The 24,092-nt window shown below is 44.6% G+C and overlaps 1 protein-coding gene across 5 annotated transcripts in view; it reads right to left on the bottom strand.

The window, feature by feature from the left end:
• alkbh6 (alkB homolog 6) overlaps positions 1-16,587 on the bottom strand; it is a 59,944-nt gene extending 43,357 nt beyond the window's left edge. For 3 of the 5 annotated variants that reach the window (XM_069908964.1, XM_069908963.1, XM_069908960.1), the window contains exons 1-5: positions 16,370-16,457; positions 9,532-9,656; positions 5,120-5,188; positions 3,000-3,060; positions 1,201-1,352 (exon numbers count right to left, since the gene is read on the bottom strand). In XM_069908964.1, the coding sequence (XP_069765065.1) occupies positions 1,201-1,352; positions 3,000-3,060; positions 5,120-5,188; positions 9,532-9,585 (336 nt within the window). In that variant the 5' untranslated portion in view covers positions 9,586-9,656; positions 16,370-16,457. Of the gene's footprint in view, positions 1-1,200; positions 1,353-2,999; positions 3,061-5,119; positions 5,189-9,531; positions 9,657-13,349; positions 13,598-16,369 lie in introns of all 5 variants that reach the window. The other 2 variants (XM_069908961.1, XM_069908965.1) reach the window with 2 other exon arrangements.
• Positions 16,588-24,092: the final 7,505 nt, after the last annotated feature.

The following is a 24,092-nucleotide window of genomic DNA, read 5'->3' as shown; positions in this document are numbered from 1 at the left end:
ACTCAAAGTATTTATTCCTGGGGAATGGAATAGACTGTTCTCGGACCCAAAGAAAGCCCAAGAATTTGCTGAACATTTGCAGGACAGGAGAAAAGAGGAGGAGGAGGAGTGACAAGAAGGATGACTGGCAAGAAAATATACAAAAATATGTAAAAATATAAAGTAAAGATAATGTACATATAAAGATTTAAAGATGGATAAGAGAAGAGGAAGGAGGGAAAAAAAAGAGCTTTGTTATAAGTATAGGAAAATAGTGTTCTCTGAGGGGGGTTGGGGGTGGGAGAATAATGGTCACTGCAAAATCGGTTGACACTTGCGAGTAAATTTTCAAACTGAATGGAAAGGGGAGTTGTGGTTGCCATCAAGAGACAAGGGGCAATCCAAGGAGGGGAGGTTAAAGGATTATTGCTTATGGGGATTGTTGGGGTATTTCATGTCTTAAGTGCGTTGTCATATATTGAGATTAAAAAGGAAAACTTAAAAAACAGTAATGGAAAAAAGGGGATGGAGGTGGTGAAGAGGCGGAAAAGAAGTGAAAATAAAGATAAAAGATTGCCACGATGGACTATATGACTATAAACATTAACGGAATATATAACCAAGTTTAAGTGTATCCCGTTGGGAAAAAAAAATCACCTATAATTTAAAAGACAAAGTTACAATGTTTGAAAAAACCTGGGAACCATACATGGAACGTAACAGAAAGAGCAGGCCTCGGACCACCACCACCTAAAATGATAAGAAGATAAACACGACCAGATTTAATGTGAATAAGTAGATGATACGTCTTTTTTGTCTGCATTCCTTTTGTATAAAGATATAGTTTTATTGTATTTTATACATTCAATATTTACTGTTTTTGGAGGGTGGGAAGGGGGAAGGGGGGAAAAAAGAGAAAATGTCACTGTGAATATTTAATGAGATGCATCTATAAATATTTTGGTTGATATAGTTCATAGTGCGATAAGTAAAGAATTACCAAAAAAATAATAAGATTATCATAAACATCTCCCACAATAACAGTTTAGATGTAATTCAATATGTTATTATATACAAAACATATGCAAGTGGTAAAGAACAGGGGCTAGATTTCCATACTCCTTATACTCTTAACGGAGTGCCATAAATAAATAGTTTCGCAATAATTAAAATTGAAAAGCTTATTGGTTTGGTTGACTTTTCTAAGTATTATCTCAATACCATGATTCCTTCACCAGGATTGTACTCATTGACCAAAACATGATTGGCAGCTCTCCCTGAGAAAAGTCCAATGGATGAGATTTTCTTAGTGCACTTGTCCAGCCAATCAGGGAGCTTCTCAGCAAGCATGCCACTTGGGTGAGGTAAACCACCTGCAGGAGGTAGGAAACATTAATTAAGACCATAATTGTGCTAACTTCAAATTATATTTAGCTATTTTCCACCCTGGAAAGGCATCCTAACTCAAAATGTATTTTGTTGATGAGATTTGGACGTCACTGGCACATTTATCGTCCACCTCTAGTGGTTCTGTACTGAGAAGTTAGTTAAGGATCAACCGCATTGATAGGTTTGATTTGAAGTCCTATATAAATTGGGTGACAATTTCCTTCCCTGGAGACGTGGACCATGGGACTTCACAAAAATACAGCAGTTTTGTGCTTCACATTACTGAGACTACCCCTTGTTTTCATTGTTTTCCATTTATTAATTCACTTAAATTTCCAGCTTCCCCGGTAGAATTTAAACTCAGGTCTACAAGTCAAAGGAACAGGATCCTGCCTGCTAATCCAGTAATTCAAAGCTGCTATACCTCTACAATTGGCCTGCTAGAAAGGGGCAGAATTATTGCTGTGGAAATAAATTCCTGTCGCCATCCAAAGTTCACAAATAAAATCATTAAAGTTACTAAAACCTAGATACTTGAGAGCAGCCATTCTCAATCGGGGCCGTATGGCTCCCCCTCCCCCACCATGTGTGTGGTGGTGGGAGGTGGGGGGTCGCAGTACATTTAAAGGATGCGACGGACATTTTTGTGTGGTTGGTAGGAGAGAATTACGGAAGAAAGCGATTAAATTTTACTATTTCGCAGGGAAGGGGGCCCATAAACTTTGTTCAAGTCCCAAGGGGGCCAAGGCCAAAAAAAAAGGTTGAGAATAATTGTTCTTTTAAGAGATTTGGACGTCACTGGCACATTTATCTTCGACCTCTCGTTGTGCTGAACCGAGAAGGTAGTGAAGGATCAACCACATCGATGGGTTTGCAGTCCTATATATACACTGGGTGAGAATTTTGTTCCCTGAAGGAGACAAGTTGACAATGGATTTTCTGTTATGTGTTTTACTTAGACTAGCCCTTGTTTTCATTGCTCTGCATGCATCAACTTACTTAAATTTAAATTATCAGCTGCCTAGGTGGAATTTAAACTCAGGTCTCCAGATCTATGCTCCAGAATCCGGCCTGCTAATCCGGTCATTCAGCCTCCGACAGAAAGAGCAAAATGTTGTTGTGTGTATAATCGTTCAAAGCGCACAAGTTTAAAAAAAATCATTCGAGGTTACGGGCCCGGAATGAACCGCACGCCCTGCAGAAACCCTCAAGCCTCGAAGGAGAAAAATCTCATTTTGTTTTAATTCACATACAAGCGCTCGATGAGAGCACGTGTTTCTTGCATGACTGGATTTTGGAAATGTTAATGTATAGACCATAATACGGTGCCATATTACTCAGTGATCACGTCAATACATTCATCAAACGATGGATGGGTATTGCTCTGTCTAGATCCTTCTATACGAATTTAATGCAGCTTTTTCCATATTATAATGTGATCACACTTGGCTCGGGACATTTAGAGGTCATGAAATGAGCAATTATAAATGCAATTCTTTCCTTTTGGCTATTAGCTTAAATATCGGATAATTCATCCCACTTAATCATAGTATCATCTCCCTCAATAATCCAACCACGTCCTCAATCAATCAGGGGAAGTTCATATTCCCATCACTCAGGGCTTCCCTCACCCCAGTTCTGTAGCCTTCTTCCTGACAATTGAGTCCATTTGGGTTTGGGTGAATTATAAACCTGAAAGAGAAACAATCCGTGAAACACAATAAGAAGACGCATCTGTGAAGATGTAAAAATAATTTGAGGCCATTAATGTTCCAAATTCAAGAAAGTTTTGATAATGAATTATTGTATGTTTGTTTATGGAGAACTGACTTGAGACTCCTTGCCATTTTCTGTTTTGTCAACATGCAAGGAGATAAACTTCTCTTTCAAGGAAGCAAATGTAAGGCCATCTGAGGAGTACCCTTCTCCAAGATCAACAACCCGAGTCTCAACATGGACAAGATTATGATGATTGTGGACTTCAGGAGGACGAAGGACTACACCCCACTACATATCAATGGCTCTGTTATAGAGAGAGTGGGATTCACAAAGTTCTTTGGGATCCATTTAAAGGGAGACTTAAGGAGGTGGAGGAGGGCAACCATCCTAACAACTTTCTACAGATGCACAATATAAAATGTCCTGGCTGGCTTCATCACAGTGTGGTACTGGAACTGCAAAGCATCAGATCGGAGGTCAGTTCCAGGGGGTGATTAAAACTGCTGAGAAGATCACAGGGGTTTCCCTTCCCTCTATCGAGGAAAGCTACAGGGAGCAGTGCTTCAAGAAGGCATGAAGAGTCATCAACGACCCTTACCATCCTGCCCACACTATCTTTGAGACACTACATAACACATAGAACATTACAGAACAGTACAGGCCCTTCGGCGCATGACATTGATTTTTTTTTAATTTAGACATACAGCACAGTAACAAGCCCTTTCTGCCCATGAGCCCATGCAGCTCAATTACACTCAATTGATTTACACCACCAGTACGTTTTAAAGGGTACTGGTCTGGAGGACCATCTGGAGGAAGCCCACACAGACTTGGGGAGAATGTACAAATTCCTTGCAGACAGCACCGGATTTGAATCCGAGATACTGGCGCTGTAACAGCGTTTGAACTAACCTCTGCTAACTATCCTGACCTATAGATATCTAACCAAAAAAAACTAAACCCTATCTCATAATCCTCTATTTAAAAAAAAATCACCCATGTGCCTGTCTAAAAGTCTCTTAAATGGCCCTATTATTCCAATCTCCATCACCGCCCTGGCAATGAATTTCAGGCACCCACAACTCTCTGTGTAAAAAAAAAGACCCCAAAGTCTCCCCTAAACTTTCCTCCCTTCACTTTGTACAGATGTCTTCTGGTATTTGCTACCCCTGCCCTGGGAACAAGGTGCTGGCTGTCTACCTTATCTATGCCTCTCATAATCTTGTAGACCTCAGTTAAGTTGCCTCTCATCCTTCTTTGGTCCAAGGAGAAAAATCCTAGCTCTGTTCACCTTGCTTCATAAGACACATTCTCCAATCCAGGCAACATCCTGCTAAATTTTCTCTGCACCCTCTCCACAGCCTCTTGCTTGTTTTGTCGACTACAGCTCCTTTTTCTGAACATCTTTTCCCTCTCTCAGTGGGATAAACCTATCAGAACTCCATGCAAGTGGTCGCTAAACATCCTCCAGATTACTTCAGTGCTTACTCCCGAGAGCATCTGTACCAAATTTACTCTCCCTAGTTCCTCCCTCATCCCATCATACAACTCTCCCCCATTTTGTACCCTTGTTCTACCTTCAAGGAAGAGGCATAAAAACTAGGACTGCCAGGCTGGGAGACAGCTTCTTCCCGCAAGCAGCGATACTGTTGAACATTTCTAGAAACCTGCAAATTATTTTAAAATATATTTAATTTGGATCTATATTTACTATTTTTACTTCAGTAGAACTATGGGCCAAAGATGTGCTGTTTTTGTCAGGTTGTATGTGTATATGTATAATAAGATGCCAATAAACTTGAGGATCAGCTGGCTTTGCTGGTATTCACTGATATTATGCCTGAAGAACAGTCCCTCTTTGAAGAGCTAGAGGGCAGTGTTGGTTATTCATTTATCCAAACCTGGACAATAGTGAGTGCTTCCAGCAACCAAATAAAAAACAAAACTACCTAGCGGTAATTTAAATGCAAAACTTCCTGCATATTCTATCAATGGACTTTATTTACTGTGGACTCAAAGTGCAGCAACATACCTGCTGCAGAAGATAATTTTCTTCTGACACGGTGATAAAGTTGGGGATGTAATATACAGTTGCTGGAACCTAAAAGGAACAGAAAGCAATTACTTCAATAGCAAATGCATTATCTCATAACCAAGCAGCAGAGAGAGGATATCTCTTTAAATATATTGACTTGCATAGGCCTTTCAGCACACAGAGATGTTAGTGAGGGACATTCCAGGCTACAGGGGTACGAGTTGAGGGGCACACTAAGGCTTGGCGCAACCAATGCGAGGGCACTGTGGGGAGGAGGACCACAGTCCTTCCATCACCAGGCACTGAGACCAAGGGAAAGCCCCTCAAACAAAAGACTGCAGTTACAAAAAATGCAACAATTTTCAGTGATGGAAATGCTTGGATATGCCACTAAGAGTGCGAAGTGACTTCGGTTTTCTTTTAGTATGTAATTTATTGTGAATAAAGACTATTTTTGGAAGAAAAAAATACAAAAAAACTAACATAACCAATGAACAAATGATGAAGGTAAGGAAACTGACTAGCAGAGAATATGGAAAATTATGACAAACTTGCACCGGGGATCAGTACTGTATTTAAATACTACTTATATAAATTAGTCGAGATTAATAATTTGATCACAAGATGTGCTGTTTTATATTTGCTCATAAGGTGTGACGATACTGCATATTTACATTGTGGCTCATATTTACTGGTAATATTAGCGGGAAGCTAAGTCCTTAAATTCTGTTCATATAATAATGAAGTGTTACGGAGTCCAGAGGACCCCAAAAAACAGCAATAGATATGCACCACAACACAGGAATACTTAAACAAAAGTTGTTTTTAATTAAAATTGAACAACAGAATTGAACTTTAACATACTTAACCTACCTAACTATTTAATCCCCCCCCCCCCCCCAACACTAAGTGCAGGTGTGTGTAATGTATATTTAAGATTAGAAAAGTTCTTTGGATCACAGTCCAACCTCACTGGTTGCAGGCAATTCTTGTACTGTGCACAGAAGTTAGCATTAAAAAAGTTCACCAGGCTTTGGTGCTTAACAGGCAAATGATTACTACTCAGGAGGGTTCTTGCAGGGTTTCAGAGAGAGATTCCTTTTCCAGGACATCCGCACCTGATTCCTTCTCGATCAGTCTTGCTGACAAAACTTACCCCGTTCAGGGTTCTCCAGATGATCCTCTTTCTTTCAGGTCACCTTTCACACCACCAGCCTTCACCTTTGACCAGGCAGCCTCCCAAAGTTTGCCAGCTTTGACCTTCTGGAACTGATTTCTGTGACTCCTCTCTCTGTTTCACACCCTCCCTCTCTGAGAGCAAAACTCTTCCCTACTGCCTGTCTGCTCTCATCACATGCTCTCCCAGGCAAGCTGCTGTCCATACTTTGTTGCCTCCTGCAAAAAAAAAACATTCTGCAAAAGTCCTGGAAATATTCTGTGTTTTAAAATGTGTGTGTGCAAGCTGCTCTAACAATTCCTCCCAAACCACCTCTAAATACTCTGTCACAGAAGCCTCTCTATGTTACTGCTTTTGTGGCACCATTTTTCCTTTAAAGTACCTCTTTGGGTTAGATGAGCAGTTGGAAATTGTGGGAACTTGGTGCAAAGAGAGAAATGGCATTTTGGCCAGCACAGTGGGGCAACTAGTAAAATTGCTTCCACAAGGTGCCAGAGCCCCTAGATCAATAGTGACTAAGGGAGTTTGCACATTCTCACTGTGACTGCATGGGTTTCCTCCCACACCCAAGTTATGAGTGGGTTAATAAGTTAATTGGCCACAGTAAATCACCCCCAATGTGTACATGAGTGGTAGGTAAAATCTGGGGGAACTTGATGAGAATAAAAAATGTCTTTCGAACATAAGAAATGGGAGCAGTAGTAGGCTATCCAGCCCACTGAGCCTGCTCCGCCACGCAATGAAATCAGAATCAGAATTTATTGTCTTGAAGTTCAATGTTTTGAGGGAGTATCATAGAGCAAATATTCATATTATAAACATCTCATGACATTACTATAAAAAATAAATAGTGCACAAAAAGTAAGTCTTTGGTTCATTGATCATTCAGGAATCTGATGGCGGAGGGGAAGAAGGTGTCCTTGTGCCGCTGTGAGTTCGCCTTTAGACTCCTGTACCTTTTCCCCGATGGTAGCAGAGTGAAGAGGGCAAGGCCTGGGTGGTGGGGGTCATTGAGGATAGAGGCTGCTTTTTTAAGATCCGCCTCATGTAGACATCCTCGATGGAGTGAAGTCAGGGGGGCTGTGATGTCGCAGGCCAAGTTAACAACCCTCTGGAGATTATTCCTGTCCTGAAAGATGGCGCCTCCTTACCAGGCAGTGATGCAACCAGTCAGAATGCTCTCCACAGTACACCTGTAGAAGTTTTGGTGACGTACCGAACCTCCTCAGACACCTTACAAAGTATAGCCGCTGGTGAGCCTTCTTTGTGATTGCATCAACATGGAAGCTCCAGGACAGATCCTCGGAGATGTTGACACCCAGGAATTTGAAGTTCTTGACCGTCTCCACTACTGAGCCCTCGATGAGGGTTGGGTCATGTTCCCCTGACTTCTTCCTGAAGTCCACAATCATCTCCTTGATTTTGCTGATGTTGAGCGTGAGGTTGTTATTGTTACACCATTCAATGAGCTGATCTATCTCCCTCCTGTACACTTCCTCATTGCCGTTTGTGTAGATAACATTGGAATAGTGCCTGGCCATATAGTCATGGGTATATAATGAGTAGAGCAGTGGGCTAAGCACACATCCTTGGAGTGAACCTGTGTTGATAATCAATGAGGAGACATTATTTCCAATTTGTACTGACTGTGGTCTTCCAACGAGGAAGTCAAGGATCCAATTGCAGAGTAGGGTAGAGAGGCCTAGTGTTTGTAGTTTCTTGACCAGCACTGAAGGAATAATGGTATTGAAGGCTGAGTTGTAGTCGATGAAGAGCAGTCACATGTATGAATTGTTGTTTTCAAAGTGATCCAGAGCTAAATGGAGAGCCAGCGATATTGCTGACCTCCAACTACCTGCCTTTTTCTCATATATCTTAATTCCTTTTCCACGTAAAAATCTATCCAATCTTTTCTCAAATATATTTATCTCCACTGCTTTAATGGGCTGGGAATTCCACAGATTCACCACCTTCTAGGAAAAGCAGTTCCTTCTCATCATCCTAAATCTACTACCCTGAATCTTGAGGCATGACACCAGAAACCCTGGCAAATTTCTACAGATGTGTGTTGGAAAGTGTGCCGACCGGCTGCATCACAGTCTAGTACGGGGACATCAATACCCCGGAGCGCAAAGCCCTTCAAAAGGGAGTGGACACAGCCCAGGACATCACAGGCAAAACTCTCCTCACTATCAAGAACATCTACAGGGAATGCTGGCGTCAGAGAGCAACCAGGGACTTGTTTAAGGACGTGCATTTTATTGATTTTTTTATTCTCTCTGCATTGGACAGTTTACATTTGATATCTGTTTACCGTTCTTTTACTTCTTTACATTTATACGCTATATTCAGTTTTTTTTTTGCACTACCAATAAGTGGTAATTCTGCCTCGCCCGCAGAAAAAAAGAATCTCAGGGTTTTATGTAATATCATGTATGTGCTCTTCACAATAAATCTGAAATCAGAAATCTGAGGCTATGTCCCCGAGTTCTGGTCTCCCTCACCGATGTAGACAACTTACCTATCTTATCTATGCCTTTCATAGTTTTATGTTTCTATAAGATCCCCTCTCATTCTTCTAAATTCCAGTGAGTACAGTCCCAGATGACTCACTCCTAATAGACTAACCCCTTCATCCCTGGAAGCAACCTGGTGAACCTCCTCTGCACCGTCTCCAAAACCAGTACATCCTTCCTCAAGTAAGACGAGAACTGCACACAGCCTCACCAGTCTCTTGTAGAGTTTCAGCATAACCTCTCGGCTCTTAAACTCAATCCCTCTGGCAATGAAGGCCAACATTTCATTTGCCGTCTTGATAGCCCGCTGCACCTGCAAACCAACCTTTTGTCATTCATGCAAGACAGAGTGCTGCAATTACTTGCAATTCACTGTCAGATTGGTAAAAATGGATGGTTAATAGTTGGCCCTAACAGAGGCCTTGTGTCCTACATCCATGCTTTATTTTTCAATGATTCTTTGTAGAGAACCACCATTCTCTTTCCATAGGATTCTTTCAATCATGAAATGGAAAAGCTTACTCTTCCAGCATTCCCGTATTATGCAGGATACAGAAAAAAACAGTGCGCCTGAGCCCTTTCATTCCACCAGCAGACAAAAAATGAGATTTGAGACCGAGCACAAATTTAACATTTCTATTGAGACCAGGTGAGCAACCCTCACCTTCCCACCCCCCCCCCCCACCCCCCCGCCTCTCCCCAACAGACTAACTAACCTGATCCACACGGTAGGGCTCTAGCTCACAAGATGAACAGCTTTGAGCATCCATGGAAAGCTCAACCTAATGCATATAACAGACGTTCTTCTAAACGTTGACCCTTGTCAATCGCTGAAATGTACCTGCAAGTTAAAGATGGGGAACAATTAAACTTATTTTAACCATTCCTTAATTATTTCTCCAAAATAACTAACTGATGGAGAATCTCTGGCACAACTCAAAATATCTTTCACAGATGCTGCCTAACCTGACGAGAGATTTGAGAACATAAGACATTAGAACAGGAGTCGGTCATTCGGCCCGTCGAGCCTGCTCCGCCATTCAATAAGATCATGGCTGATGTGATCATTCCCCAGAAGCCTTCATTCCCTTTTTTTTAAATGTAAAAAAATTATCTAATTGAGCCTTAAATATGCTTCCCTGGGCAGAGAATTCCACAGATTCACTTGTCTCTGGGAAAAACAATTTTTCCTCATCTCCGTCTTAAATCTACTCCCCTGAATCTTGAGGCTGCGTCCCCTAGTTCTGGTCTCTATTACCAGTGAAAACAATTTTCCTGCCTCTATCTTATCTATACCTTTCATAATTTTATATGTTTCTGTAAGATCTCCTCTCACTCTTCTGAATTTGAGTGAGTCTCATCCCAGACGATTTAGTCTCTCCTCATAGGTCAACCCCCTCATCTCTGGGATCAACCTGGTGAACCTCCTCTGGACTGCCTCCAAGGCCAGTCTATCCATCCTCGAGTATGGAGACCAGAACTGCACGCAGGGCTCCAGGGGCGGCCTCACCAGGACCTTGTAGAGCTGCAGCGTGACCTCCCTGCTCTTGAATCCAATTCCTCTAGCGATGAAGGCCAACATTCTATTTGCCTTCCTAATAACCTGTTATACCTGCAACCCAATTTTTTGCGATTCATGCACAAGCCCTCCCAAATCTCTCTGCACGACAGCAGGCTGCAGTTTTTCACCACTTAAATAATAATCTGCCTTTCTATTTTTCCTACCAAAGTGGACACCTCGCATTTACCAACGTTGGACTCCATCTGCCAGACCTTTGCCCACTCACCTAACTACATCCTTCTGCGGCCTCTCCACATCCTCTGTACAATTTGCTTTTCCACTCAATTTAGTATCTTCCACAAACTTGTCTACACTACGCTCTGTCCCCTCTTCCAAATCATCAATGGAAGTGGTGAACAGCATCTAGATTTCTTTTATTTTCAGTTTGTAATTCCTATTACTGCTTTTCACCATTTAGTTTCCGAGCAACTCTAGCATCAAGTGATTTAACAATGGACCCTTTATTTCTCCTGTTTCAGATCTCTTGGTTTTAAGATAGTTATGATGTAGACATGTAAAAGCAAAGATTTTATTACCACAGAGATTTGAGGAAACACATTATTTCACATTTTGTGAAGTAACATCCACTGCTTCATTAGTGACTGAACCAAAAACATCCCAACTAAAACCACAAAGATAATTTGCCTGCTTTATTTCTCATTTGAACTGTGTTTGTCACAGCCCAAACAAGCACAGTCTCCCCACACAAATCAAGTCAAGTATATTGTCATATAATTGCACAAGTATGGCCCAATGAAACAGCGCTCTCTGGTCCTCAGTACAAAATGCACAGACATAACGCACACACAGATAATACGTATGTAGGACAAGCATTTCCTATACAATAAATAAATATTGTTTCGTGAATATGAGAGTCTCGGAGGGTCAGTGCGAGCCGTTCCTTTGGTCGTTCAGTGTCCTCGCTGCCCGCGGGAAGAAGCTGATCCTCAGCCTGGTAGTGCTGGCTCTGATCCTCCTGAATCTCTTCCCCCGACGGGAGCAGGTGAAAGATGCTGTGTGCAGGGTGGAAGGGGTCCTCAACAATCCCAGTAGATCATATTAAAGGGGGGGGGGGTGGCAGTGGAAATAACTCCATTGATCCTCTCTGCCACTCACAGTCTTGTGGATTGACCTCTAAACCATTTCTTTGCAGCACCCATAATCTCACTGTGATGCAGCCGGCCAGGATGCTCTCGAGAGCTCCTGTAGAAGGTTGTCATACTGGTAGCCAGTAGCCTTGGCTACTTCATTCTTCTCAGTAAGTGCAGTCGCTATTGCGCCTTCCTGACAAATGAGGAGAGGTTGATAGGTCACAAGTTAACTCCAAGGAACTTGGTGCTCTCCACTCTCTCTACTACAGAATTGTTGATGCGTAGTGGAAGATAGATATTCCTGGTCCTCCGGAAGTCCATGATCGTCTCCTTCATCTTGTCCATGTTGAGATTCAAGTTGTTAGTCTTGCAATTTTTCACCTCTAATCTGTTGCAGGACTCATCACTGATGCTGAGGAGGCCTACTACTGTTGTGTAATCTGCAATCTGCAAACTTGATGACGCTGTTCAAGCTGGACCTGGCTATGTAGTTGTGGGTCAGTAGCGTGGACAGGGGCAGACTGAGCACACAGTCCTGAAATGCACCAGTGCTCAAACTGTTACAGAGAGGGGTGTTGGTCCCAGCAAGGACAGTTTCGCCACCAGCCTCTGGGGAATGATCGTATTAAATGCGAGCTCATACAAGGTGGGTCAAGACAGAATGAAGGGACAAGGCTAAAGCATCGTCTGTGCAAGTTTCTTCTATAGGTGAATTGAAATAGGTCCAATGTCTCTGGGAGGTGTGCTTTGATGCGCGCCATCACCAGGCGCTTGAAGCATTTCATAATGGTGGTCAGTGCCACAGGTCAGTAGTTATTGAGGCCTGATACTATCACCCTCTTGGGTACCAGGGTGATAGTAACTGTCTTGAACCCTGTGGGAACAATGGACGGCTACAATAAGGTGTTGAAGATGTCCGTGAAGTCCTCTGTCAATTGGTCTGCACAGCCTTCAGTACCCGACCAAGTATTTGTCTGGTTCCACTGCTCTGTGTGGGTTCACCTTCGATAGGGTTCTCCTCTCCACAGATGCGGCTATGCAGGGGGCCTGTCCATCAGGGCTTCATGGAGCTTTCTTCGGCATCATCTGAATCCCAACAAGAGCACAGGCCGTCCTGATTGGAGGACCTGCACGCACAAAGGAGAAAGGTGAGGTGTGATCGGAGGGTAAAGGTAGAGTGGAAAGCAGTGATTGGTGGGTCCATTGGGAGCAGACCCTGCAGTCGCAGCATTGTTAAATAAAACCACCATCAGGTCCATTTACAGGACGCTTAAAGCCTGTGCTGAGCTGATGGCAGTCAGATTAGGCATTTGGACCCCGTGGGAGCGCTGTGTATCTGTTCCCCTCAGATCTGCACCAACAGTAGCACCACTATCTGAGGCGTGGTTCCTCCGATTTGCAGGTGGTCTCAGTCTGCCAGTGCATGAGACCATGGACAGACATATCAGCAAGGGAATGGAATGGGGAATTGAAATGGGTAGACATTAAGAGATCAATGATATCACGGCAGACAGAGCCGAGGTGCTCAATGAAGTGATCTCCCAGTCTGAGCTCACCCTCTCTGACGTAAAAGAGTCCACAGTGGAAGCCATAGTTCAAGCAGCGTGGATCTCCCAGTGGCCACCCATTTAAATTCCCTGTCCCATTCCCTTGTTGACATGTCTGCCCATGGTCTCATGCACTGCCATCCTGAGACTACCCGCAAATTGGAGGAATCTCATCTTCTGTCTGATCACCCGCTGACTGGATGTCATTGACACGGACTTCTCCGGTTCCGTTAAACCTCACCTCCCGCACCACCCACCCCACCCCCGTCACCATTCCCACAGCTTTGCCTCTCTCCCTTTCAGTCTCCTTTCACACAGACATAATCAATTCTCACCTCTCCCCTTATCATATCCAATTAACAACTTTTGTTGGTCTGGACTCCTGCCCACTGTCTCTCTTCTGAGATTTCTTGTTTATTTGTGCTTATTCTTTGAAGAAGGGCTCAGGTCAGAAACGTTGGCAATAAATCTTTATCTTCTATGGACACTGTGATACCAGCTGAGTTCCTCCAGCATTTTGGTGTGGCATTTTTACAATAGGTTTTCAGATTTGTCAGAGGACATAACATGACATCATACAAACCTGCAAGCCAGACAGAATTATCACTTATTGAAGGTGCAAAAAAAACTGTAAACATACACGTGTAAACAAATGTAAATTCAGAGAGGAAGAAAATAAATAAAATGCAAAAGTAAGAGACCTTAAATGAGTAAAAACACAATTCTGGAGAAACTCAGTGTCCTTTATAGCAAAGATTTTTTAAAAATACATTACTCTCTTTTCAGGCTTGAAAAAACATCAGTTATTTATTGGTTATGTATTTTTTATCTTTGCTATATAAAGGGCACTGTTTGACCTGCCGAGTTTCTCCATCTTTGTGTTTTTACTTCAACCACGTTGTCTGCAGACTTTCATGTTTTCATTCTTAAATGAGTCCCTGATTGAGTTTGTCGTCGAGGAGTCGGATGGTGCAGGGGGAGCAGCTGTTCCTGAACCTGGAGGTGCGAGTCTTGTGGCCCCTGGACCTTCAGCAGCAGCGAGAACCGAGCACATTCTGGGTGGCGCGGATCTTGCCGCTCTCCGACTGCAGCGTTCCCTGTGGTTGGTCCTGACGGTGGGGAGGGTTTTACCCGCCATGTCCTGGGCTGGGTCCACTACCTTTTGCAGGGCTTTACGCTCAGGGGTATGGGTGACCCCAGACCAGACCACGATGCAGTAGAAATTTGCCGGGGTGTCCCGTGATCTTAAAATTGCTCACCCTCTCCGCCTCTGGTCCCTCAATGTATTTCTCTTTGCTGAAGTCAACAATCAGCTCCTTGGCGTTGGTGACACTGAATGCAAGGTTGTTTCTGAGCCACCACCTTTGGCAGGGCTTTGGCATCCCCACTCCAGACCTTGATACCCACTTCCCACCTCCACGGGAGCAGCCAATGAGTTTGCAGCGGGCGAAGACGCCCAGTCCTGATTGGAGGAGAGTGAGGGAGAGAAACGAACTGTCGACGAGACGGCCACGCCGATTGGATCTCACCCTTTGGATCCCACCAATGAGGTCGCAGCGGGTGAAGGCGGCCAGCCCTGGTTGGAGGAGAGTGAAGGGGAGAAACGAAGTGTCGATGAGATGGCGACGCCAATTGGATCTCACCCTTTGGATCCCACCAATGAGATCGCAGCGGGCAAAGGCGGCCAGCCCTGATTGGAGGAGAGTGAGGGGGAGAAACAAAGTGTCGACGAGACAGCGACGCTGATTGGATCTCACCCTTTGGATCCCACCAATGAGATCACAGCGGGCGAAGGCGGCCAGCCCTGATTGGAGGAGAGTGAGGGGGAGAAACGAAGTGTCGACGAGACAGAGACGCTGATTGGATCTCACCCTTTGGATCCCACCAATGAGATCACAGCGGGCGAAGGTGGCCAGCCCTGATTGGAGGTGAGTGAGGGGGAGAAACGAAGTGTCGACGAGACGGCCACGCCGATTGGATCTCACCCTTTGGATCCCACCAATGAGATCGCAGCGGGCGAAGGCGGCCAGCCCTGATTGGAGGAGAGTGAGGGAGAGAAACGAAGTGTCGACGAGACGGCCACGCCGATTGGATCTCACCCTTTGGATCCCACCAATGAGATCGCAGCGGGCGAAGGCGGCCAGCCCTGATTGGAGGAGAGTGAGGGGGAGAAACGAAGTGTCGACGAGATGGCCACGCCGATTGGATCTCACCCTTTGGATCCCACCAATGAGATTGCAGCGGGCGAAGGCGGCCAGCCCTGATTGGAGAAGAGTGAGGGAGAGAAACGAAGTGTCGACGAGACGGCCACGCCGATTGGATCTCACCCTTTGGATCCCACCAATGAGAACGCAGCGGGCAAAGGCGGCCAGCCCTGATTGGAGGAGAGTGAGGGGGAGAAACGAAGTGTCGACGAGACAGCGGCGCTGATTGGATCTCACCCTTTGGATCCCACCAATGAGATCACAGCGGGCGAAGGCGGCCAGCCCTGATTGGAGGAGAGTGAGGGGGAGAAACGAAGTGTCGACGAGACAGTGACGCTGATTGGATCTCACCCTTTGGATCCCACCAATGAGATCGCAGCGGGCGAAGGCGGCCAGCCCTGATTGGAGGAGAGTGAGGGGGAGAAACGAAGTGTCGACGAGACGGCCACGCCGATTGGATCTCACCCTTTGGATCCCACCAATGAGGTCGCAGCGGGCGAAGGCGGCCAGCCCTGGTTGGAGGAGAGTGAGGGGGAGAAACGAAGTGTCGACGAGACGGCGACGCCGATTGGATCTCACCCTTTGGATCCCACCAATGAGATCGCAGCGGGCGAAGGCGGCCAGCCCTGATTGGAGGAGAGTGAGGGGGAGAAACGAAGTGTCGACGAGACGGCCACGCCGATTGGATCTCACCCTTTGGATCCCACCAATGAGATCGCAGCGGGCGAAGGCGGCCAGCCCTGATTGGAGGAGAGTGAGGGGGAGAAACGAAGTGTCGCCGAGACGGCCACGCCGATTGGATCTCACCCTTTGGATCCCACCAATGAGATCGCAGCGGGCAAAGGCGGCCAGCCCTGATTGGAGGAGAGTGAGGGGGAGAAACGAAGTGTCGACGAGACGGCGACGCCGATTGGATCTCACCCTTTGGATCCCACCAATGAGATCGCAGCGGGCGAAGGCGGCCAGCCCTGATTGGAGGAGAGTGTGTGGGAAACGAAGTGACGATGCGACGGCGACGCTGATTGGATCCCACCGACTGGCGGCTCGAGCGAATGGGCTCCAACGGCCACCAATTCATGCGCCCATCTGAAATCATTTCGAAGCTTTGACCGCCACAAATCGTGCAAAGATAAGTTAACACGTAAAGCTACCTCTCTGAAATCCTCACACGTGCAGCTGCCGCCCGGCAGGGGCGCCCGACCGCCCTTTCGATGATCAGATGAGCGGTCCAATCCGCGCGCCGAAGCGGGACTCGCTTGCTGTTTGGTAGCCAATGGGATGGGATAGGAGGGGCCGCCCCAAAGCCAACGAGGTGACGAGGGCAAGAGTTCCGTGCCGCTCTCCCAAGCCGCGGTCGCCCCCTTGTGTCGGGGATGAAGAACCCACCTCCCTGGCCCCGGACGGAGCGGGCGCGTCCGCGACGTCACCTGGAAGCGTCAGGCCGTCGAGATCGGCGCTAACGGTAGCGATTCTAACCCTCCAGGGCGTAGATTTACCATGGCCTCAATCCGAGGAGGGCGAAAAGGCACCACAGGCCTCCACTTCCCTCTCTAACTCTCTGTCTGTCCCCATCTCCCTCAATCTGTCCATCCCTCTCTCTCTCCCTCAATCTGTCCATCTCTCTCTCCCTCAATCTGTCCATCTCTCTCTCCCTCAATCTGTCCATCCCTCTCTCTCTCTCCCTCAATCTGTCCATCTCTCTCTCCCTCAATCTGTCCATCCCTCTCTCTCTCTCCCTCAATCAGTCCATCCCTCTCTCTCCCTCAATCTGTCCATCTCTCTCTCTCTCCCTCAATCTGTCCATCTCTCTCTCTCCCTCAATCTGTCCATCTCTCTCTCTCCCTCAATCTGTCCATCTCTCTCTCTCCCTCAATCTGTCCATCTCTCTCTCCCTCAATCTGTCCATCCCTCTCTCTCTCCCTCAATCTGTCCATCTCTCTCTCCCTCAATCTGTCCATCCCTCTCTCTCTCTCTCCCTCAATCTGTCCATCCCTCTCTCTCCCTCAATCTGTCCATCTCTCTCTCTCCCTCAATCTGTCCATCTCTCTCTCCCTCAATCTGTCCATCCCTCTCTCTCTCCCTCAATCTGTCCATCTCTCTCCCTCAATCTGTCCATCTCTCTCTCCCTCAATCTGTCCATCTCTCTCTCCCTCAATCTGTCCATCTCTCTCTCCCTCAATCTGTCCATCCCTCTCCCTCTCTCCCTCAATCTGTCCATCTCTCTCTCTCTCCTCAATCTGTCCATCTCTCCCTCTCCCTCAATCTATCCATCTCTCTCTCTCCCTCAATCTGTCCATCTCTCCCTCTCCCTCAATCTGTCCATCCCCATCTCTCTCCCTCAATCTGTCCATCTCTCTCTCTCAATCTGTCCATCTCTCTCTCCCTCAATCTGTCCATCTCTCTCCCTCAATCTGTCCATCTCTCTCTCTCCCTCAATCTGTCCATCTCCCTCTCTCCCTCAATCTGTCCATCTCCCTCTCTCTCCCTCAATCTGTCCATCTCCCTCTCTCTCCCTCAATCTGTCCATCTCTCTCTCTCTCCCTCAATCTGTCCATCTCTCTCTCCCTCAATCTGTCCATCTCTCTCTCTCCCTCAATCTGTCCATCTCTCTCCCTCTCCCTCAATCTGTCCATCCCTCTATCTCCCTCAATCTGTCCATCTCTCTCTCTCCCTCAATCTGTCCATCTCTCTCTCTCCCTCAATCTGTCCATCTCTCTCTCTCCCTCAATCTGCCAATCTCTCTCTCTCCCTCAATCTGTCCATCTCTCTCTCCCTCAATCTGTCCATCTCTCTCCCTCAATCTGTCCATCTCCCTCTCTCCCTCAATCTGTCTCTAACTCTCCCTCAATCTGTCCATCTCTCTCTCTCTCCCTCAATCTGTCCATCTCTCTCTCCCTCAATCTGTCCATCTCTCTCCCACAATCTGTCCATCTCCCTCTCTCCCTCAATCTGTCTCTAACTCTCCCTCAATCTGTCCATCTCTCTCTCTCCCTCAATCTGTCCATCTCTCCCTCAATCTGTCCATCTCCATCTCTCTCCCTCAATCTGTCCATCTCTCTCCCTCAATCTGTCCATCTCTCTCTCTCAATCTGTCCATCTCTCTCTCCCTCAATCTGTCCATCTCTCTCCCTCAATCTGTCCATCTCTCTCTCTCCCTTAATCTGTCCATCTCTCTCTCTCCCTCAATCTGTCCATCTCCCTCTCTCTCCCTCAATCTGTCCATCTCTCTCTCTCCCTCAATCTGTCCATCTCTCTCTCCCTCAATCTGTCCATCTCTCTCCCTCAATCTGTCCATCTCTCTCCCTCAATCTGTCCATCCCTCTCTCTCCCTCAATCTGTCCATCTCTCTCTCTCCCTCAATCTGTCCATCTCCTTCTCTCCCTCAATCTGTCCATCTCTCTCTCTCAATCTGTCCATCTCCCTCTCTCTCCCTCAATCTGTCCATCTCTGTCTCCCTCAATCTGTCCATCTCTCTCTCCCTCAATCTGTCTCTAACTCTCCCTCAATCTGTCCATCTCTCTCTCTCCCTCAATCTGTCCATCTCTCTCCCTCAATCTGCCAATCTCTCTCTCTCCCTCAATCTGTCCATCTCTCTCCCTCAATCTGTCCATCTCCCTCTCTCCCTCAATCTGTCTCTAACTCTCCCTCAATCTGTCCATCTACCTCTCTCTCCCTCAATCTGTCCATCTCTGTCTCCCTCAATCTGTCCATCTCTCTCTCATTCAATCTGTCTCTAACTCTCCCTCAATCTGTCCATCTCTCTCTCTCCCTCAATCTGTCCATCTCTCTCTCTCCCTCAATCTGTCCATCTCTCTCCCTCAATCTGCCAATCTCTCTCTCTCCCTCAATCTGTCCATCTCTCTCCCTCAATCTGTCCATCTCCCTCTCTCCCTCAATCTGTCTCTAACTTTCCCTCAATCTGTCCATCTCTCTCTCTCTCCCTCAATCTGTCCATCTCTCTCTCCCTCAATCTGTCCATCTCTCTCCCTCAATCTGCCAATCTCTCTCTCTCCCTCAATCTGTCCATCTCTCTCCCTCAATCTGTCCATCTCCCTCTCTCCCTCAATCTGTCTAACTCTCCCTCAATCTGTCCATCTCTCTCTCTCCCTCAATCTGTCCATCTCTCGGATGGACTCCCAATAAAATTCTATAAAACATTTAAAGACTTATTAATTCCTCCTCTCCTGGAAGTAATGGACCAGATTGATAAAACACAAAACTTGCCATATTCATGCAAAACAGCAATAATTACAGTAATACCAAATACGGGGAAAGATCCACTAGCACCAGCATCATGTAGACCAATATCTCTACTTAACACAGATTATAAGATAATAGCGAAACTATTAGCAAACAGATTGGCCGACTATGTACCAAAAATAGTAAATCTAGACCAAACTGGATTTTTTAAAAGAAGACGAACAACGGACAATATCTGTAAATTTATTAATTTAATTCATGCAGTAGAAGGAAATAAAACTCCAACAGTAGCGGTTGCTTTAGACGCAGAGAAGGCCTTTGACAGAGTAGAATGGAATTATTCAAAGTACTACAAAAATTCAGCCTACCAGAGAAATACATTAATTGGATTAATGCATTATATATAAGGGGCCATTGGCGAAAGTGACAGTAAATGGATATATATCAAAACAATTTAACTTAAGCAGATCAACAAGGCAGGGATGTCCACTATCTCCCTCACTGTTCGCATTAGCTATAGAACAACTAGCATAACTGATAAGAATAGAAAATAAAATAAGATGGATAAAAATAAAAGAGCAATATAAAATCAGTCTATTTGCAGATGACGTTATAATATACTTAATAGAACCAGAAATATCAATAAAAGAATTACATAGGAAATTGAAGGAATATGGAGAAGTTTCGGGGTACGAGATCAACGCAAATAAAAGTGAAGCAATGCCAATGAATAATGCGGATTTCACAAAGTTTAAGAAAGAATCACCATTTAGATGGCAAACCAAGCAATGCGATACCTAGGTATACAACTAAATAAAAATCTCAGCCATCTATATAAACTAAATTATCATCCATTAATGAAAAAAGACGACTTAGAGCATTGGAAAGACTTACCACTAACACTGATAGGAAGGATAAACTGTATTAAAATGAACATTTTCCAAGGATACAATACCTATTTCAGTCATTACCAATTCACCTAACAGAGAAATTCTTCAAGGAGCTAAAGAAAATAATAAGGACATTCTTATGGAAAGGGGGGAAACCGAGGATTGCACTAGATAAATTAACAGAATGGTACAAACAAGGAGGCTTACAACTACCAAACTTTAAGAATTATAGAGCCGCACAATTAAGATACCTATCAGATTTTTATCAAACAAGGGAAAAACCAGATTGGACCAGATTAGAACTAGATAAAACAGGGGAGAAGATACCTGAACATATACTATATAAATGGGATGAAAAATTGGTGCAACGTAGGAATTCACTGGTATTGCATCATCTGCTCAACATTTGGAAGAAGATTCACGTAGAAAGGAATAAAACAAATTACCAACTACCAAAACTAATATTGACGCAAAATCAACTAATCCCTTTCACAATAGATAACCTTTCCTTCAGAGAATGGGAGGGAAAAGGGATCAAAAGAATAGAATTATTTTTTTCGGGAAATAAATTATTATCCTTTGACCAAATGAAGGATAAATATAATATAACTCACGATACAATGTTTGCATACCAGCAACTGAAAACCTACTTGAAGGACAAATTGGGAAACAGTCTGAGGTTACCAGAAGGAAGCAATTTTGAATATGTGATTACAGACACAATGATAATTTAAAAAATTATAACAAACATGTACATCAAACTGCAAGAAAAGGAGAACGAGGAAACAAACGGTAAACCTAAACAAAAATGGGAACAAGATCTAAAGATAAAGAATGAAACATGGGAAAAGCTATGCTCCGGAACTATGAGAAATACAATAAACACGAGGTTACGCATGATACAATATAACTGGATACACAGGCTATACATCACACCTCAAAAGTTAAATAAATGGGACCCAACAGTATCAGACAAATGTTTTTGCTGTAAAAAGGAAATGGGAACAACAGTACATGCAATTTGGGCATGTGAGAAAGTGAAAAAGTTTTGGGAAGATCTAAACCAGATATTAAATAAAATCACAAAAAGCAATATACCAAAAAACCCAGAGATCTTCCTCCTAAGTAATATAAGAAACAAAGAATTTGGACTCGATTTGGATGGAGCACAAAAAAGATTTGTTAGGATAGCCCTAGCTGTAGCAAAAAATGTATTACATCAACCTGGAAATCAGAAGATAACTTGAGAATACAACAATGGTATATAGAAATGAATAAATGTATTCCATTAGAAAAAATAACCTATAATTTAAGAAATAACATCACAATATTCGAACAAATATGGGAGCAAGACATGAAACACAATAGATAAATCATACCGTGGACTTCCACCACCTAAAATGACAGAAGGAGAAGATAACGAAAAGAACTGACTCAGTAAAATTTCTTGTTTATTTTTATTAAGTGACAACATTGTTTAACGGGTTTAATGTATCTTATAGATTGAACTTCAAATAAATAGGAAAGGGGGTGACGGAGGGAGGAAAAAGGCGAAAATGACACAGTATATATTCAAGAGAAAAAATTTCTGTATGTATCTTGGTCAATATGGTTTATAGTGTGAAAAATAAAAAATTTAAAAAAACAAAAAAAATCTGTCCATCTCTCTCTCTCCCTCAATCAGTCCATCTCTCTCTCCCTCAATCTGTCCATCTCTCTCTCTCTCCCTCAATCTGTCCATCTCTCTCTCCCTCAATCTGTCTCTAACTCTCCCTCAATTTGTCCATCTCTCTCTCCCTCAATCTGTCTCTAACTCTCCCTCAATCTGTCCATCTCTCTCTCTCCCTCAATCTGTCCATCTCTCTCTCCCTCAATCTGTCTATCTCTCTCTCTCTCCCTCAATCTGTCCATCTCTCTCTCTCCCTCAATCTGTCCATCTCCCTCTCCCTCAATCTGTCTCTAATTCTCCCTCAATCTGTCCCTCTCTCACTCAATCTGTCTCTAACTCTCCCTCAATTTGTCCATCTCTCTCCCTCAATCTGTCCATCTCTCTCTCCCTCAATCTGTCTCTAACTCTCCCTCAATTTGTCCATCTCAGTCGGTTTATATCTCTCTCAATCTGTCCATCTCTGTCTCTCAATCTGTCTCTAACTCTCTCTGTCTCTATCTCAATCTGTTTATATCTCTCTGACCATCTCTATCTCAATCTATTTATATCTCTCTCAATCTGCCCATCTCTCATTCTGTATCTCAATCTGTTTATATCTCTGTCTGTCTCTCAATCTGTGTCTAACTCTGTCTCAGTCTGTTTATCTCTCTCTCAATCTGTCTCTAACAATCTATACCTGTCTCTATCTCTCTATCAATTCATCTCTCAATCTGTCCATCTCTTTCTCTCAATATGTCTGACTCTCTCTCAATCTATCTCTCTTCTGGATTAAACTGGTTCCATTACCAAGTCACCTTTATTTATCCTTCATACCGTGCCTGCACAGTAAAAGACGAGATAGCGTTTCTCCAGGACTACGGAGCATATTTACATAAATATGTTAGAAATAAGTTAAAAACACAGTAAAATATTAAGATATATACAGTAAAAGTCCAAGCCCAAAACATCGGTTATGTATCTCTGCCTTTGCTACATAAAGGACATTGACCTGCTGAGCTTCCTCAGTATTTTGTGTTTTTACAGTAAAAGTCCATGGTCCACTATCCACTATCTTGGAATTCAGGAGCCTGAAGCTTGTGGGGGGGGGGGGGGGGGGGAGGGGGAAACTGTTGCCCAATCTGGACGTAAGGGCCAGAGTGCTACGGTTCCTCCTATCAGATGGCAGAAGGGAAAACATGGGGAATGTGTGGAGTCCTTCATAATGTTTATTGCCTTTCACCTGCATTGAGTGTTGTAGATGTCCTTCTTGGTAGAAAGAGAGCCTCCCCCCCCCCCCCCCCCATGATCTTTTCCGCTCACTTCACTATCTACAGAGCCTTGCAGTCCGAGGAGGTACAGCTTCCAAACAAGGCAGTAACGCAGTTGTACAGGATGCTTTCATACATCCTCTGTCGAATGGAGGGTGAGAGACGAACTTTCCTCAGCCTTTGAGCAAGTAGAAGCACTGCTGGGCTTTCTTGGATATAGAGTTGGTGTTAAAGGACCAGGTGAGATTCTCCGTCAAGTGCACTCTGAGGAATTTGATACTCTGGACGACTTCAACAGTGAGCCATCAATGGTTAGCAGAACGTGGTCCCCCCGGGCCCTCCTGAAGCCGGCAACCATCTCTTGTTTTTTAACCTTCAGATACAGGTTGTTGCCTCTGCATTAGCAACTCTATGTTGACTCATCATTTTACTGATCAAGCCCACCACGGTCGTGTCGTCAACGAACTCGATGATGGGGTTTGAGCTGCGTTTAGCTGCACAGTCATGGGTCAGCAGTGATCAACAGTGGACTAAGAACGCAGCCTTGAGGAGGGGGGGGCCATGCTTACTGTGATGGTCTTGGAGGTGCTGTTACCGATGTGGACTGCCTGAGGTCTCCCCAACAGGAAGTCGAGAATCCAAATGCAGTTTAATCCAATGAAACCTTGCAACACTGGAGTATCTCAATGCCTGCAGGCTTTCCTGTTTACCTGCTAGCACACAGTGCTGTACATCCACCACTCTTGAAACATTGATCCATTTGTTTGTGTGTGAAACTCTGACTGTGTTCTAGTTATGTTATTTGCAGCTTTGGCTAGTTTGATTATTTGAATATTGAAAGTAAAATTCATGGAATAATATGAAAGCT

The sequence above is a fragment of the Narcine bancroftii genome, chromosome 13, assembly GCF_036971445.1.
Source record: "Narcine bancroftii isolate sNarBan1 chromosome 13, sNarBan1.hap1, whole genome shotgun sequence".
NCBI lineage: Eukaryota > Metazoa > Chordata > Chondrichthyes > Torpediniformes > Narcinidae > Narcine > Narcine bancroftii.
This window is presented reverse-complemented; position numbering and strand designations above follow the sequence as displayed.